Raw genomic sequence first — 16,113 nt, 5'->3', positions numbered from 1 at the left:
TGTAACTAGTGCATCCCGAGAAAGTATGATAGTTTTATACGGTCGAGTTTCAATATTTTATAATGTCTGTGAAGAAAATTATCGTTCATATTTATGACATACACCAGATATCTTATTACTTATGGATATCTTAAAGAGTCAAGTAGCGAGTTATGGCCGCATAACATACGTGGAGAAAGGAACGATGAAATGATAAATGATAGCAATAAATTGCAGCCTTCGAGATATAAATGCCAGAGTCCTTAAGGAGGGAGAATCATGAAAGTATCAATTCGTTATTAGTTATACTAAAATACAGAGAATTCTTTTTTTTTAAATACTACTTTTTTTATCTGCTTTTTTAATATAATCTTTTCATTCCACCAAGATCACGTTAAATTTTATTTTTATTTCACAATAATATGTGATTATTTATACAGGTTTTATCAACGTACTTTAAGGTAAAAGTGGTGTAATATCTAAGACTGACTCATTGTCGCAAATCGTGAGTTCGATCCTTACCGAGCGCATATTTTTAGTGAATTTATTACTATACCGCTGCTCACTGAGAGTAAAGGAAAACATGATATGAAAGTCAGGATGTTTCATATAGAAACTCCGGAATGCACGAGACGTCAGCCTGCACTGGGTATTTACCCTGTACACTTCTACAAGTGATTCTCGATCATCAATTTTAAGAATATTTTACGGAATTTATTTACATGAAATAGTTTTTTTGCTAGTAAAATTCCAGTTAAATTTCCTGGTTTTACCCCGAATGATGTCCGACGGTTATCTTTCGAACAGGGAAAACCATAAGAGAAATAACAAAACTGAATCTGTGCTATGGTACTTTCACTTTGTTTAGATGAAATCCGAAAGTATTGATCGCGAAAGTTATATTAAAATCTGATCTACATATTATGTCATGACACGGCCAAAACTAAGTATTAAAAAAACTGTGACGAGAAGAGATAACTATTTTAGTACACCGGTTTCTTTTTTTATTATAAAGTTGCTAAAAGGTTTGTCAATGTTCCGCAAAATGTGTCCTTGTAAAAAATGTATGCATATAATGAGGGAGAAAAATTTTGAACTATCATTAAAAAGTGCCTGTATGCTGGAAATTGAGAAGAATAGAATATTTTTATATTCTTATATTATACGACATCATAGCGTATTGTTATGTTTCGTTAGTAATAACAACAAGTAACTTCAATTTTTTTTAGTAAATATTTTATATTTTAATTTTTTTAGTAATATAAAGCTTTTTTACAACATTCAAAAATATAATTACAAAATTAAATATAAGAGTAATTAAATATACTATTTACTAGGTTTTTGCATTTGAATTTGGTAAAATATTGTTTTTCTTGTAAAATTAAGGTGTTTATCGCGACGGCGGGAGTTACAAGGACAAGCGCAGTGAATATGTTAGAGTGAGTTTTGTAGGAAGAGCTGGTAAAACAAATCAGTTCAGTGCTATTTTCCGAAGATGAGAAATTGTATTGTAAAACGTTTTTTATGATGATTTCAAAGAAAAGTGAGAAGTAGACAAGAGAGATGTCTTACGGAGAATGACACAAAAGAGAGAAGCAAATGGCGCCGTGCGATAAAGAAAGCTGACCTTGCATAAACATGATAAAGCGAGGCCAAGAAAAAAGAAAAATTAGGGTCAGCTTATATTTTATAGGTTATCAAAATTTTAACGGTAAATAGAAGATGTCTTTGCAAAGTGCCATATAGCGAGGTACCACTGCGTTGTTAGTTTCTAAGCAGTAACGAAAAATCTGTTCATATTTAAAGGACACTGCGCATAATAAGTATTATAATTTGCAGTTGAATACAAAATATTGTATTTCACAGCGCAAGTCTCGCATAACTTACCATCGGATAAATATTTTGTTGATGTTATCACTTTTTGGGAAGTACAATTTACAAAATTATATTTAAATGAACTATAACTAAATCGAATGGATAAAACACGTATTTTAGCCGATAAACCACATGTTTTGTAAGATTCTATGTTATTAAATCTTCCTTACATTTATTTATTGGATTGGATTGGATATGAATGATCTATTTACAAGAATGATTTTAATAGATACAGGTTACATTTACTTATATGTTTAGCACAAAAATGAGATAAAAGGTTTGACCGTAATTTCGGTGACGATCTTTAGACATTAAAAAGGCATAAAAAAGATGAAACACAGATGGGTTTACTCTAAAATTATGAGCCACGCTAGAATGAAAAAAAAATATATTTGTTAACAATTTGTATATCTTTAAAGAAACTGATCGTTTCATTTAACTAGTTAATGTAAAATAATACTTAAAAGTTTTTTTATTCGTAGTTGTTTATGTTTTACATACACCATGTGAAGGTCTGCAATAAATTTGTATGCAGCTATTCGATAAAACAGTAGACATACCAACTGTGTTTTTTTATCTATTCCATTATATTAAATGTAATCTACATTAATAATGAAATCTAGGACAACCAATCAGTAAACTAATAAAACTAAGATAAATAATTTTTTATAATCAGAACCGCAAAGTATGTTTGCTCGCGTAGAAAACACAAATGAGTAATACTTATCATTAGCTTTGATAATAGCCCGTGCAATTTTTTTGTTACCTTATTGCTCTTAAGATATATTTGGGATTGTTCGATTTATTATTGATTTATTTATTGATTATTGTTGAGCTATCCAATTTTAAATTCTTAAATTTATATGATTTTCATAATTGTAGCTTTTAATTCAAATAAGATGCTTAAAATTCTGAAGGTTTTACAGATATAAATTTATTCGGTATTCTACATTTACGTTTAATTTTTATCGTAACTTCTAGAACAAATAATAAAAACATTATTATTCACTTAAGCGACAAGAATGTTAAAATTATTCGTTAAAAATAGAATAGAAAATATTGAAATTACGTAAACGATAACTTTTGAAATGATCACTATGTTAATTTATGCTTAAATATTCTGTTAATACGCTTATTTTATGAGTGATTTAAACACGTTCTTTCACTTTCACTTTTTAAAAAAGCGCGTCGGATTTATAAATGTAATAGTTTAAGGATTTATTCCTGGCAAACGCAGAGTTCATATTTAGCGCTACTTGATACAGCGATGGCTCTGACTTTCGTAGCGATCGCGTAATGGAAATTCTCACTAAGCGGAAAGGCGACGTCGCATCACCACCGTATCTCCCTCGGCACTGAATGTTCTAATAGGGTAGCCCACTCCACGCATGCGAACTGCAACTTGCTTTAAACCCTGATGAGTGAGCTTTCACGAACGTTTGATAATTAAACCCAACAGTTATACGATTTTTAAACTTATTCAGAAATTTAGTTAATCCATATTTTTGATTCGTTCATGCGATGAGAACGTCAAAAAGGTCGTGCTGAGTGTCCTTTAGCGACAACTGACACAGCGTTACTGACGTTGTCAAAATCAAGCGACAACAACTATGTTGTGACTAAATTATTTATAATTAACTCCAAGACTTAATTTATTTTCAATTATCTCTATTTTGTACATACATTTGTCAGTATTTAGCTTATTTTTATATGGACCATACTGACGTGTTGTTATAATAATTACATTTTTATTTAATTTATACTATTGTTATTTCATTTAGTACTTTATGAAAGCTAACTAAAAAGGTCATAAAAATTTGTTGAAATATTGTACCTAACTAGACATTTAAGCTTGTATTCATAAGTATTACAGTATTTTGATTATAAGGCCCAAGGTTATAAATGTAAACAAAATTATGTATAAGAATTATATATAAAAAGGGAAAATAATTATTTAAGAAAAATAAACAACAGAGGATATTAAAATTCCTTTAATTCAAAATGATTGTAAGTTAAAGGGTCTAAAAATAGGTCGTCACTTAACAAGAACTTAGGAAGCTATGGCCGGAAGAAAGTGAGCTGCGAAGCTAGTCGCTCATCCGTGGAATATAACGTGTAACAACTGTACGTTACTTTATGTATAATAGTATGATAATACTATTATTATGCTTAAGAAAACATTTTTCTCCTTTTAAATATTATTAGTATTTTTTTTCGGTTTGTATGAAATATATGTTTTATAACGCAATTAATAAAAAAAAATATTATTAATATTTATTCATTGTCATCGGTTTTGTAGGAAACCAAATTAATCAAACCTCTTCTTTCTTATGACACTTAGTACAATCACTTTTACTTATATCATCATCCTTTCATATATTATTTCATAGATTTCCCTCTCCCATCCTCGCGTATTAAAAATGATGTCAGACGTGCGTTAGTTGATCCTTGATCTCCACTCCACTGCAGTTCAAGTTGCCATCTTCTCATTCCTCATCTTCTGGCGTGACTGTATGACAGCTAATGAATCCCGAAATGAGCGACCAGTCACTCGTGACACACGAAGAAATATTCATAAATTTAATCGAAATATGCAACATTTTTAACCATGCACTTCTACCATTTTTAGGACAGTCGTTGATCCTCTTGCTAAAAAAATCCAAGCGCGGAGCTGCCTTGTCTGAAGTTTCGAGTGCACATTGGATAATATTTTTTAACTGTAAAAGTCTATTCAAATTCTGAAAAAGTAGTAATGAGTTGCAACCAGTCATGCAGTGTATGGTCGACTATTGTCCTAAATATAAAATGAACTAGAACAATTTAATATTTAAGGTCAAAATTATTACTAAAAATGAAATTGAATACATTTTAATGTATAATACATTAAAAAAAACTTTTATTAAGGAAAAAAAGTTATAAACTAACTAATCGATGGTACCGTTCAAAAACGGCTTTTCGGCTTATGATGCATTCAATAAAATTCAAGAGAGCAAAGAAATACCCACTGTTAGTTTACGTCATTAAAAAAGGCTCCAAGCCAAGAGTACAATAAGTAACGGGGTTGATTTATAACTAAAAGTTTATAACGGATTCATATTTCATTGTAAACTTCCTGAATTGAAATACAATAACTTATACGGTTCCTATAATACACTTCGAATAGTTATTATTATATATAAACTCCTTACCATATGATTACTCTAAATATTCTCCTTCTTTAGTATTAGTATTAAAGCGACTAAATTTTCTTTTACAACGAAGTTGTAAAATAAAAAAAATATATATATTAATTGTATTTTAATATAAAGTGTCAGTCAAGATTGCAATAAAGTACTTACAATAAATAAATTAATTCTTCCTGAATGATTCGGTGCCTTGATATACTTATATGAAAAACTAAGCAAGATATAAATCATGTTTCTGTTTCCGCGACAAGATTACTTCCGTGGAAGGAATGGTGCTCATGAGCTAACCATACAACTAATCTACATTGGTTTTATAAAATAAGTTTCGCTTACTCAGTGTCCAGACACGATCCTCTTTTCAGAGAACGAACGGGTAATTTACTCTACTGATCTTAATTTGCTTAATATCGAATCTTCAAATCTTTTCATTTAAAAAAAAATCAGTAACTTTACTGATATAAGCATCAATAGTACTATAATTCACACAAAGCACTTGTCGGGGAATGAACTCGCGCCCTGCAATCGAAAGTCACAGTCCTTGACGTTACCACTGCGCGTTTATAAAATATGTATCAATGCGGAACTAAATCTAAAGTTATCTTGTTAGTACAAGAATTATCTATTATCGATCCATAACCAATTCCGGATCTTACAACCACTTAAAAAAATGTGACAATATTTTTTTTACAACTGTTTGTGATTATTTTTAGGTCATCTAGACATATAATCTTAACTTTTATATATGTATTCTATATCTATCTTTATAGAGAAAAATTTAAACAACTTAGAATATTGTAATTAAATTTGTGAACATATATAATTTTATAGCTATGGCAGTCCAAAATCCAAAATAGTATTCATATTCTTGTTAACAAGCAGTACTGCGAAATTGCTTAGCAATCAATATAGGAGTCGTGATAGACTTACTTAGATAACCTTCTCTAAGAAAGTCCTTCAACCAGTAACGTGGAGGTACTGAATTAATTTCTGCAATATTTCGGTTTGTATTCATTCGGTTTAAAGTAAAATCATTATAAGACTGAAACTTTCTTTCATAGTCAAATAAAAGATGCAGTAAAACCATTATAGATTTAACTTTAACTTTCTTTTGCAAATGATGAGAATCACCGCAGAATTTGTGTCTTATCTGCAAGTCGACTAAAGTGCAAGAAATTTATTATGCGATCCTCTTCGAAAGTTATTCGCCTATAAATATTAAAAGCTCGTCGTGTTTTTAGGCGCGCAAATTTGTTTTTTCTTGTCAATTCTATCGATTGGAATATAAAAAAATATGTGAAAAAAAAAACTGTTTGTGATACCTTTAAAAATATTCACGTATTTTTTTTTGGTGCGCTCGTTTCCTTAAATTATTTATTATTAGATCGTAGAATAACTATTACAGAATATTAAGAAAAAATTCTAAATAAGAGTGAAAAAACATGTTTAATTTATCAGTTTTCTTAATTCACTTTTAACACATATAATAATGCATAATTAATTATAATATTTTAATTATACTATGTGATATCAACTACATGTTTAAATATGAAACGGCTTGTATATATATATATATATATATATATATATATATATATATATATATATATATATATATATATATATATATATATATATACATACATATATATATATATATATATGTGTGTGTGTGTGTTTCAAATCAGTCAAGAACATTTGCGTGAATCTTAATACTGGTCAGAAAAAATATAAAGTTACGTAATTTTTAGACAAAAACATTGGAATACAACCATGCGAAAGTTCACATTAATTTACATTATACTTTTTTATATATATTATTGTTCAATAATTACTATGTAAAATTCAAACTTGAAAGTTATTGAGATACACTCGGATTCTTTTTCAAGTCGTTGAATTTTATGAGAATACTTTTGGATGTTGTCCAAGTAGGTTTTTGTAAAACTATTTTGATCGAAACCTATTTTTCACCGCTCACATTTTTGTCATCTCTGCCTCAAGGTAACAAGCTAAAAAACCTTGAATTGTAAGTTGTATCTATTATATGAAGTATATATATATTTTTTTAAATATAATTGTAATCTGACAGATTTTTTTAGATAAATTTGCTTATATAAACAAATAAATCGTTGACAAGTTTTATGGAATGAAATGAGTTGAAAATAAATCATTTTTCAACGCCTCTTTTTGATATATTCGTGAGGAAGTGTCACACACATCCGCCCGGAGGTATCGTACTTTTATATTTCTCAATCCTTTTCCCTCAACTGACATGTACTCTAGCGATGAAATAAAATCTATGTCGTAAAATATTGGTAAATAATTCAGAGTATATGTTTTACGTTTTCTTTTTACTTTACGGAAAAAATAAGCTTCTAATTTAAACTAGCTCCAAGAATATTACACATACTATATTAAGTATGCAATTCTGTATGATCAATTTTATTTTTTTCGCAATAATTCATATTTATAATTTGTTTTTGTCCTCTTCTAAATAACGAATGGTTTCCTAACGTAATTACATATGTCTATTTTCATAAACAGGAAGAAAATTAAAAATAAATATCTTATAGTGACGCTTTATGCTTAAACAAAATAAAACCGCAAATAACGTGTTACAGAGACAAAACCGTTTATACGTCACTTCGTAAAATAATTGATATCTAAGACTGAAACATGTCATTTATTGCTACATGCAATTAATAACACCGACAAATCAAATGACGTGTAGCCTTCTAAGTAAAACATTTGAGGATATACCCGTTATGTTCATAATGATGGAGTTTGTAATATTAATTTCTTTCTCTAAGGAAATCCCCAGAAGGTTGTTCCGTATAAATATTGTATTAATGACTGCATGTGAACTAAACTTTAGTTTGAACAATGCGGAGCTCGAGTAGAGTCGCCCAGAGCAGCGCTCGTTTGGCGAGCCTCAGGTTAATTGTTTTGAGACAAAATTTTGTGCTTATTGTATATGTCACCTCAGCGACAATTCAGTGTGTCAAGTGTTATAAAGTTTCTGAAGACTTTATTAATATTTTTTGTCTATTTTTATTTGTGTATCTTGTATTAAACAATGTTATTTCTTTTGGTTTTTCGAATATTATGTGTTAAGCCATTCTTTTTATTAGTAGCATATTTTAAAAAAGATTATAGAAATAACGTAAGGACATAATTAGCGTCGAAAAAATATTATAGCTAGTTATTGTAATAAATTTAACAAACAGTTTACTTCATAATATTCTTGTATATTACTTTATTGTTCTTGTTGAATGAGAATTGTTTTAACATTTTTTTTCATAATTTAAAATTCAGACGACATTATCAATGTTTGGTAGATTTACAGTTGACGGTTTCAAGAATTCATACTTATTGTTTAAATCTCTCTACACAGCCTGTGGTGCCTGGCGTTGGCACAAGGAGTGAGTGCTTCGATCGACAGCTCTGGGTTGAGCAACTATTCGTTTCCTGAAAATTTTATATTCGGTGTCGCGACGGCCGCATTTCAAATCGAAGGTGGATGGAAAGCAGGGGGTGAGTACATGATATTACATCAATTTAATGACTAAAAATCCGTAAGGTCTACATACACATAAAAATTAAATTGGAACGAATTTTAAATAACTTTAGCGATCTAACATATATGATTTTTAAATATTAGTATAGTAAATTTAGGTCAATTTTTTTAAATATTCACCATTATAATCTCAAACAAAAAATTTATTTATTTCATATTACTTTCTTTTGAATCATTTAACATTGCGGCTTATTATTGTTTTTCATGCGCGATAAAAATAGTGGCACTAATTTCAACGTAAAGTGCGATTTATTTGTTCATTTTAACCTTTTTAAACCAACACGTCTGTGTACAAATATGTAATCGTCTTCCAGTTTGACTCGGATGCGACAGATGGGTGTGTAGATAACACGAATTATTAATGACATGTAACAAAACAACATGTAACAAAAAACGGCTAAAAAATTAAAAAGAACAACTTAGTTATTGTAAACAAAATTAAAACAATTAAGGAATATTCATAAGAATGCTTAAAAAATCTCGTTGATATATATTTTTAATTCCACGTATTTTCTAGTTGATTCTATGTTTGTATCATTATTTACAGAAAAAGGCGAGAGCATGTGGGATACGTATCTACATAAGCATCCAAACTTTACCGTAGATGGATCCAATGGAGATGTTGCAGCTGATTCTTACCATAAATATAAATTGGATATAAATTTAGTAAAATCTTTGGGTTTGAAGTACTACCGACTATCAATATCCTGGCCAAGGTACTTTACACTTTTAGTATAGTTATTTAGAAAAAAAAAATTCAGAAATTTTCAATAGAGGAAATTGTTAATCTTTATATGTTTTTTGCTACATAAAATACCATTCTGTAACTTTCTAAGCTCAATAATGTTTCTTAATTCTTAAATCTAATTACGTGTATATCAGAAGATATATGCAATCTAATAGATCAAATAGATAGATTACAGTTTAATTATTAATTAAGAAAACAAATTTTTTCGTCATTATAATATTGTTTTATTATATTTTTTTTAATATTATTGTTACATTGTTTTGAATCTGGTTAAATGGTAGTGCATCTAATGTGCCTGCAATAGATCATGTCAAAGTAGTTAAGTTTAGCAGTAACTAAATTTAACAACTTCGTATGGTTTACCTCTGTCATTCTTACTTTGTTAAAACAATGTTGTCACAGTAATAATGTAATAAAAATGACACGATTTTTTTCTCTTAAATTTACAGGGTTTTTCTTTAACTACAAAAAAGTATAATAAAATCGACCGACATTTTACATCTGATTTAAATTTGTAGCCTCTCATTTAAAAATATTTACTTGTTTCTTCATACATATTTGTTTAAGTTATATCGATTTAACTAACCGATATTATCATTAAAAATATCTTTACTTTCCAGAATACTACCCCAAGGATCAGATAACCGTATAAACAAAGATGGTGTGAAATATTATCGCACTATGTTTAAAGAGCTCCTGGAACAAAATATTACACCCGTTGTGACACTTTTCCATTGGGACCTACCTACAACACTTATGGATTTAGGCGGCTGGAGTAATCCTAAAATGGTGGACTATTTTGAAGATTACGCGAGAGTTGCATTTACTGTTTTCGGAGACCTCGTCAAAATTTGGTCCACAATGAATGAACCCCATCAACATTGTTATAATGTAAGTTGACACATATATTATTAGGTACAACAAAACTGGTTTCTCTGTGGCAACATTAACAATTATTTTGATCTGGTACCGTGCAATAGATAAAATCATATATCTATTTAGTAAATTCTTGTCGCTAGTTTTAATAGATTGTTTAGGAATTTTAGCATTCACTTAATTAATATTACATTTTAGGGATATGGCAGTGACAACTTTGTCCCAGCAATTATGTCTAGCGGTGTCGGGGAATACTTGTGTGCTCATTATTTGCTACTGGGCCATTCCCGGGTTTATCATCTCTATGATAAAATGTTCAGACCGCACCAGAAAGGTATTAACTATTATTATAATTTTACTTTACTTGATGTTTAAGTATTTATAATTCTTAATCTTCTTACTACTTATCCTGGTTGGAAAAACCACATGTAAAACAGTTTTTATCTTTTATTAAAGGCAAAATCGGCATCACCTTAGATGCTTTTTATGCAGAACCGAAAGATGTTACCAAAGCGGAAGATCGAGAAGCAGCTGAAAGATATCTACAGATGCGTGTAAGCTACAAAACATATTTTATCGTACATATGCTAGTATTAAGATTCTGTGAAACTTATTATGTATATTTTTTGTATTTAGCTGGGAATTTTCGCTCATCCGATATATTCTGAAAAGGGAGACTATCCACCGCTGGTACGCGAACGTATAAACAAACTAAGCCTTTTACAGGGCTATACACGATCACGCTTACCATTTTTTACTGACAACGAGGTAAGACTTTTTTTTTAAATTGGTCTATTATAATTTAGCATCAATCAAATAATCTTTATAGACTTAAATTATAATGTATGAGTTTTAGTGTAAAAATAATTATAAGTAAAATATAAAATATTTGTGTAACAGATTAACTTACTGCGAGGTAGCTCGGACTTCTTCGGCCTAAATCATTATACAACATATCTAATGTCTAATGTAGAGATGCATAAAAATTGGAAAGTGCCTTCATGGGATCACGATACAGGTGTACTGATGGAACAAAATCCGAAGTGGCCAAAACCAGGAGCTGACTGGCTGGCGGTTAGTAAAAAAATAATTTTATGTTTTATATAATATGCCAAAACAAATACGTTTATTTTGTTTTAATGACGCAAATGGAGATGGTCTTAAAGGCAACGATTCTATCTTTATTTAAAATAGGTGACCATATGCATTTTAAACCGAATGCTCCGTGAATGCTCGTTAACGTTATAACTTTATCTTTGATATTTAATCACCTGACTTGAAATACCCAACAACGGCAGAGTGTTAATCTTTATTAACCTTGATTTACAACTGACGTTGAATAAATTGTAAGCAAGTCAAACCTTTTGAATGCATCAAGTACAAGTTTACTCGTAGTCGAGTAATCACTCTGACCCGTAATAAAAATTAAAATAATGTATATATTAAGATATGATCAGATATGATTAATAATTTCGATGAAGTAAATATCGGAACATTATGTTTTATTGATATACTTAAGAAGTGATTAAAAGATCTTGATCCACAATAAACCATGATTTAAACTTATTCGTTGTTTTCAAGATTTTTTGAAGATTATTTAGGACGTAGTGTTTGTAACAATCGATTGCAATTACATGGTAGTCTTTAGTTTTATGAAAAGCAATTTTAATAATCTGAGAAAAGTTCCCACACCGACCAAAGTCAAGAGCGATTCTTATAAAGATTTTAATTTTTTTTTACTTTCTTTTTATATATATATATATATATATATATATATATATATTACAGTAATCACTTACAAAAATTACACTCCGAATTTTGTTTTATATGACGATTTTTACACAAATCCATTAAATTCACATTACGAGAAATGAAATTAGAAAAATAATTCTTTTGCAGGTTTATCCGCAGGGATTCCGTAAGGTCCTTAACTGGATCACCAAAAATTATGGAACAAAAATACCTATAATAGTAACGGAAAACGGCGTTTCCGATTTTGGCGGTTTGAATGATTACGCACGTGTCTCGTATTACAACAATTATGTATATCAATTGCTACTCGCAATGCATGAAGATGGTTGTAATGTTCAAGGGTACTTTGCATGGACCCTTATGGACGATTTCGAGTGGAAAGACGGATACACGTAAGTTTCAGCTAATTATAATTAAATATACAATTTGTTATGATCTTCAGTAATATCGTGTACTGACTCATCGAGATATCTCTAAGGTAAGGATATCTATAAGGTTCAGAGACTCGATATTTAGGATTAATAATTATTTTGTTAATTATAGGTGAGCTAAGAAAGATCTCACGAAATTCCACCCGTAAGGATGGTTTAAAAAAAAAGTTTATATGTTATTTTCAAATTAGAGTTTCTGTGTATAAAACTTGACCAGAATATTTTTTACTTGGTAAAAATGATTTTTAAAATTCATTAAAAATTAGTGCGAATCGCGCCTAGCGATCGGGAGACAACTAGTATACACACACACACACACACAAAATACACATATATATACGTATATATGTATGCATGTATAAATATATATAAACATGCATATATATATGTATATATACACATTCAACAATGTAATTAGGAAAATAATACTGCTAAGTAGGTATATAATGTGAAGAACTGCTATTAAACTAAAATAGCTATTATTATGTAATTATCTCGACGACTTGTTTATGGTATTACAGTTGCATAGATGTAAAAATCTTTAACATTATTGAAAATGTTTGTATAATATTTTGCCAGAATATGAAAATTTAATCATAATATTTGTATTCTGATAAATTTTATTTGACAGAACATAATACATTTAGATATTTCACCTGCAAATATGTGCGCTAGTAGTGAAAATATCTTTAAAGAAGATTTCGTTTAGGAGTTTTCGAATAGTATTTAAAAAATAACAGATAGTAGTCCGAACGTCGTAAATAGAAATATAATATAAAATGATATGTACGATATAAGTACAATATAAATAATGACATTTTACCTGTTGCTTATAAATGAATCTAATCGAAATCGTAGCAAACAGGTTCACTCTTAGTAACTATTAGAAAATTTTCATTTTCCTTGCGGAAAATTTTAACGCAGTTAACGATACATGCGTTAGGATAAATGACGTCAACTGAATAATATTACGGAATACATTCATACCGATGGGAAAACCAAAAGGGATTTGTCGGGTACTTTTGGATCGGGGTATAACCAATAATTGACGATCATTTTATACTTTTGTAAAGGTAATGCAACCCGTCACCAAATGGTCATATATAAGGTTGAAGCTTATATCATTATTTATGATGACGTCTTCGTTTTAATTTATTTGTTTGTAAGTACTTAAATGTATTACTTCAACGGTCATGTTTTGTGTTACATGGAAGGTAATCATTAAATAAATAATTACTGCCGAAGTATATCTCAGAGTCGTGTTGATAATACGATTTGTGTGAACATTTAAACAATGCAATCTGCGAATATCTGTGAATATTTTATACACTTTAATTACATAATGTTTTTTGCGGTTATTTGAGGCAAGATAGATATATAAACTAAAAACAACAGTATCAATTCATCAATTTTGATTGAATAGTTCCAAATATAGTTTTCTGCCATTAAAAAAATTATTTTTTAAAAAGCCAAGGAAAAATCCAGCGATTGGTATCATCAGGAAAAAAAATAACAATCGTTCCAAAAAACACATAAACTCTTAGAATACACGAAGTTACGCTGCAATGCAAGTCATACAAAGAAAAGTAAATATCACATGTTAACATACTATTTTAAAATAATTAAAGTCAGACATGTATACACATATGTACATAATTATTACTACTAATTAAAGCCAGGGAATTAGATAAGATTGTTATTAAAGTCATTACAATTTCTGTTTTAACTTGCGTTTAAAATTGTATATACTTACCAAGAATATCAATTCAATCGATTTGTCCTAAATACTTTACAGTGAGTTAAATCGAACTGCGTCCGTGTTCAGTCATTTAATTCGGTAATAGAATATTCATAGCTTATCAGATGTAATAATAAAATATCATAAATGTATCACACAGCCAATAAAAAGTTTTTAACGATTAAATATATCGGCAAATAAGGTTAAATGAATAATCCGGAACTTGATACGGAACAATGAACACAACAAGTTTTTATTAAATGATATAAAGGCTTAAACACAAATTTACCGTTAAGGAAAATAAAAAAGAAATATAGTACCTAAACGCTATCAATATTAATTTACGTCATAATTATGATAAATAAGTATAACAACGCTAAATATTCTTACAATTGGTATGACGATAAACACCCACTGGAAGGCATAGACCTAAATCTAATGATCGCCACGAAAACCGGACTCTCGCTGTCCCGTATTTAGCGACTTCCTGCAACCTAAACACTATATCATCGGTGCATCCCAATGAAAATAATTATTTAAAATTTATAATTCGCGAATAGCAAAAGACCAAACTCAGTTTCGGCCCTGTTGGGCACTCTCGAACTTAAGTACTATATTGATTTCAAATGACAATCCAAGACGCGGTCTTCTCTCAGCCGTTAAGCTTAGAGACTCCATAGCGCCAATAAACGGCCTGAGACCTTGGCGGCTTCCTCAAAATAAAATGTTTATATATAACAAATCTTCAAGCTAACCCCTGTCGCTGTTACCTATGTATGATAGCTATACTATCATCTAGAGATACCACGGAAAGGTCATAGTTAAGCGCCATCTACTTTCTGCTATCTAGAACACGATGTTGCTGTTATTGCCAAAGAGTGCATAGTATCATTTTATGAGAAAAACAACGATTTAAGTCATATGTGTTAATTCCCATATATTAAGAGTTCCTTATGTTGTGATTTGTTTATATTTTGGCGTACGTATACTACGGTCAATGTGTATCGAAATATAGAATAGTATTTTTATAACGCCCTTTGTTCCATAAATAGAATTTAACTATTTTTAAAAATGGAACAACGTTATTCAGCGAACGTTATCAAGAACGGGTCAAACCGGTTAAGATTTGCTATTAGTAGTACTACATAGTACAACAGTCACTTCATATGTAATTAAGGGTGTAATTCGTTTATAAAATTCCTACTCTATGTAAAATGTGAACATTTTTTTACAGAGTCAAATTTGGACTTTTCCATGTAGATTTCAACAGCACAGAAAAAACGAGAATTCCAAAACTGTCAGCATTCAACTACGCGGAAATTGTAAGAAAAAGACGAGTAAATTTCAGATATATAGAAAGGACACCAAAATCCACACAGATCAATAGTTTATAATAATTGCCATAGTTTTAATAAAATGAAGGCTAAATTTGAAGTCTTTGACTACGAGTATTACTTGTGATATACAAAGAAATATTGTTCCGTGTAAATAATATTAAGTGTAGTTTTAATAATGTAACACACCTCGTTAATTGTTGTGATCGTTGTTGTAGAATATGAAAATAAATATTTATTGTTAAAGTTTGCGTTTAATTTTTAATTGACACATGAAAATATAATATAATTGACTCTAAATTTCAAGCATTTGCTTTTTTGTACTGTAAAAAAGTCGTGTTTTTAAGACTTCGAGAATTGACATCTATAGGATTATAATCAGCGACAAAAATACAATAATAGCTTAATAGCGAAAAATTCATAAGATGACCTCGACCGATAAAAGGTACACAGCATGACAATAGACAGAATTAAACAGTAAACGTAACTTCATTATTAAACAATTAAAAGAATGAACAGATGGTTCGCGCTCTATTTATGCCAATATATAAATATTAATCAATACATTCGTCAATCAACAATTCAGATATCCCCTGAAATAATTCAGATCGCCGAATGTAT

The 16,113-nt window shown here is 29.5% G+C and overlaps 1 protein-coding gene across 1 annotated transcript; it reads left to right on the top strand.

Annotated features, from left to right (window-relative positions):
• Window positions 1-7,919: 7,919 nt before the first annotated feature.
• LOC137931635 (myrosinase 1-like) lies at window positions 7,920-15,738 on the top strand. Its single transcript, XM_068775098.1, has 10 exons — window positions 7,920-7,972; window positions 8,431-8,570; window positions 9,161-9,329; window positions 9,982-10,252; window positions 10,436-10,571; window positions 10,694-10,791; window positions 10,874-11,005; window positions 11,138-11,311; window positions 12,137-12,381; window positions 15,393-15,738. Exons 1-10 carry the CDS (start codon window positions 7,920-7,922, stop codon window positions 15,550-15,552), a joined length of 1,578 nt encoding a protein of 525 aa, XP_068631199.1. The 3' UTR covers window positions 15,553-15,738.
• Window positions 15,739-16,113: the final 375 nt, after the last annotated feature.

Source organism: Battus philenor, unplaced genomic scaffold, assembly GCF_028537555.1.
Source record: "Battus philenor isolate CCGP_79_NKW_IND1 unplaced genomic scaffold, ilBatPhil1.0.hap1 SCAF_8, whole genome shotgun sequence".
Lineage (NCBI taxonomy): Eukaryota > Metazoa > Arthropoda > Insecta > Lepidoptera > Papilionidae > Battus > Battus philenor.
Note: the sequence above shows the minus strand (reverse complement) of the source record. Positions and strands in the feature narration are given on the sequence as shown.

Bases quoted from the DNA above. Each gene is read 5' to 3' on its own strand.
- LOC137931635 (XM_068775098.1), top strand. From the start codon at position 7,920: ATGCGGAGCTCGAGTAGAGTCGCCCAGAGCAGCGCTCGTTTGGCGAGC. The intron at 9,330-9,981 runs GTACTTTACACT...TTTACTTTCCAG, and splicing joins CTATCAATATCCTGGCCAAG to AATACTACCCCAAGGATCAG. The intron at 10,792-10,873 runs GTAAGCTACAAA...TTTTGTATTTAG, and splicing joins AAAGATATCTACAGATGCGT to CTGGGAATTTTCGCTCATCC.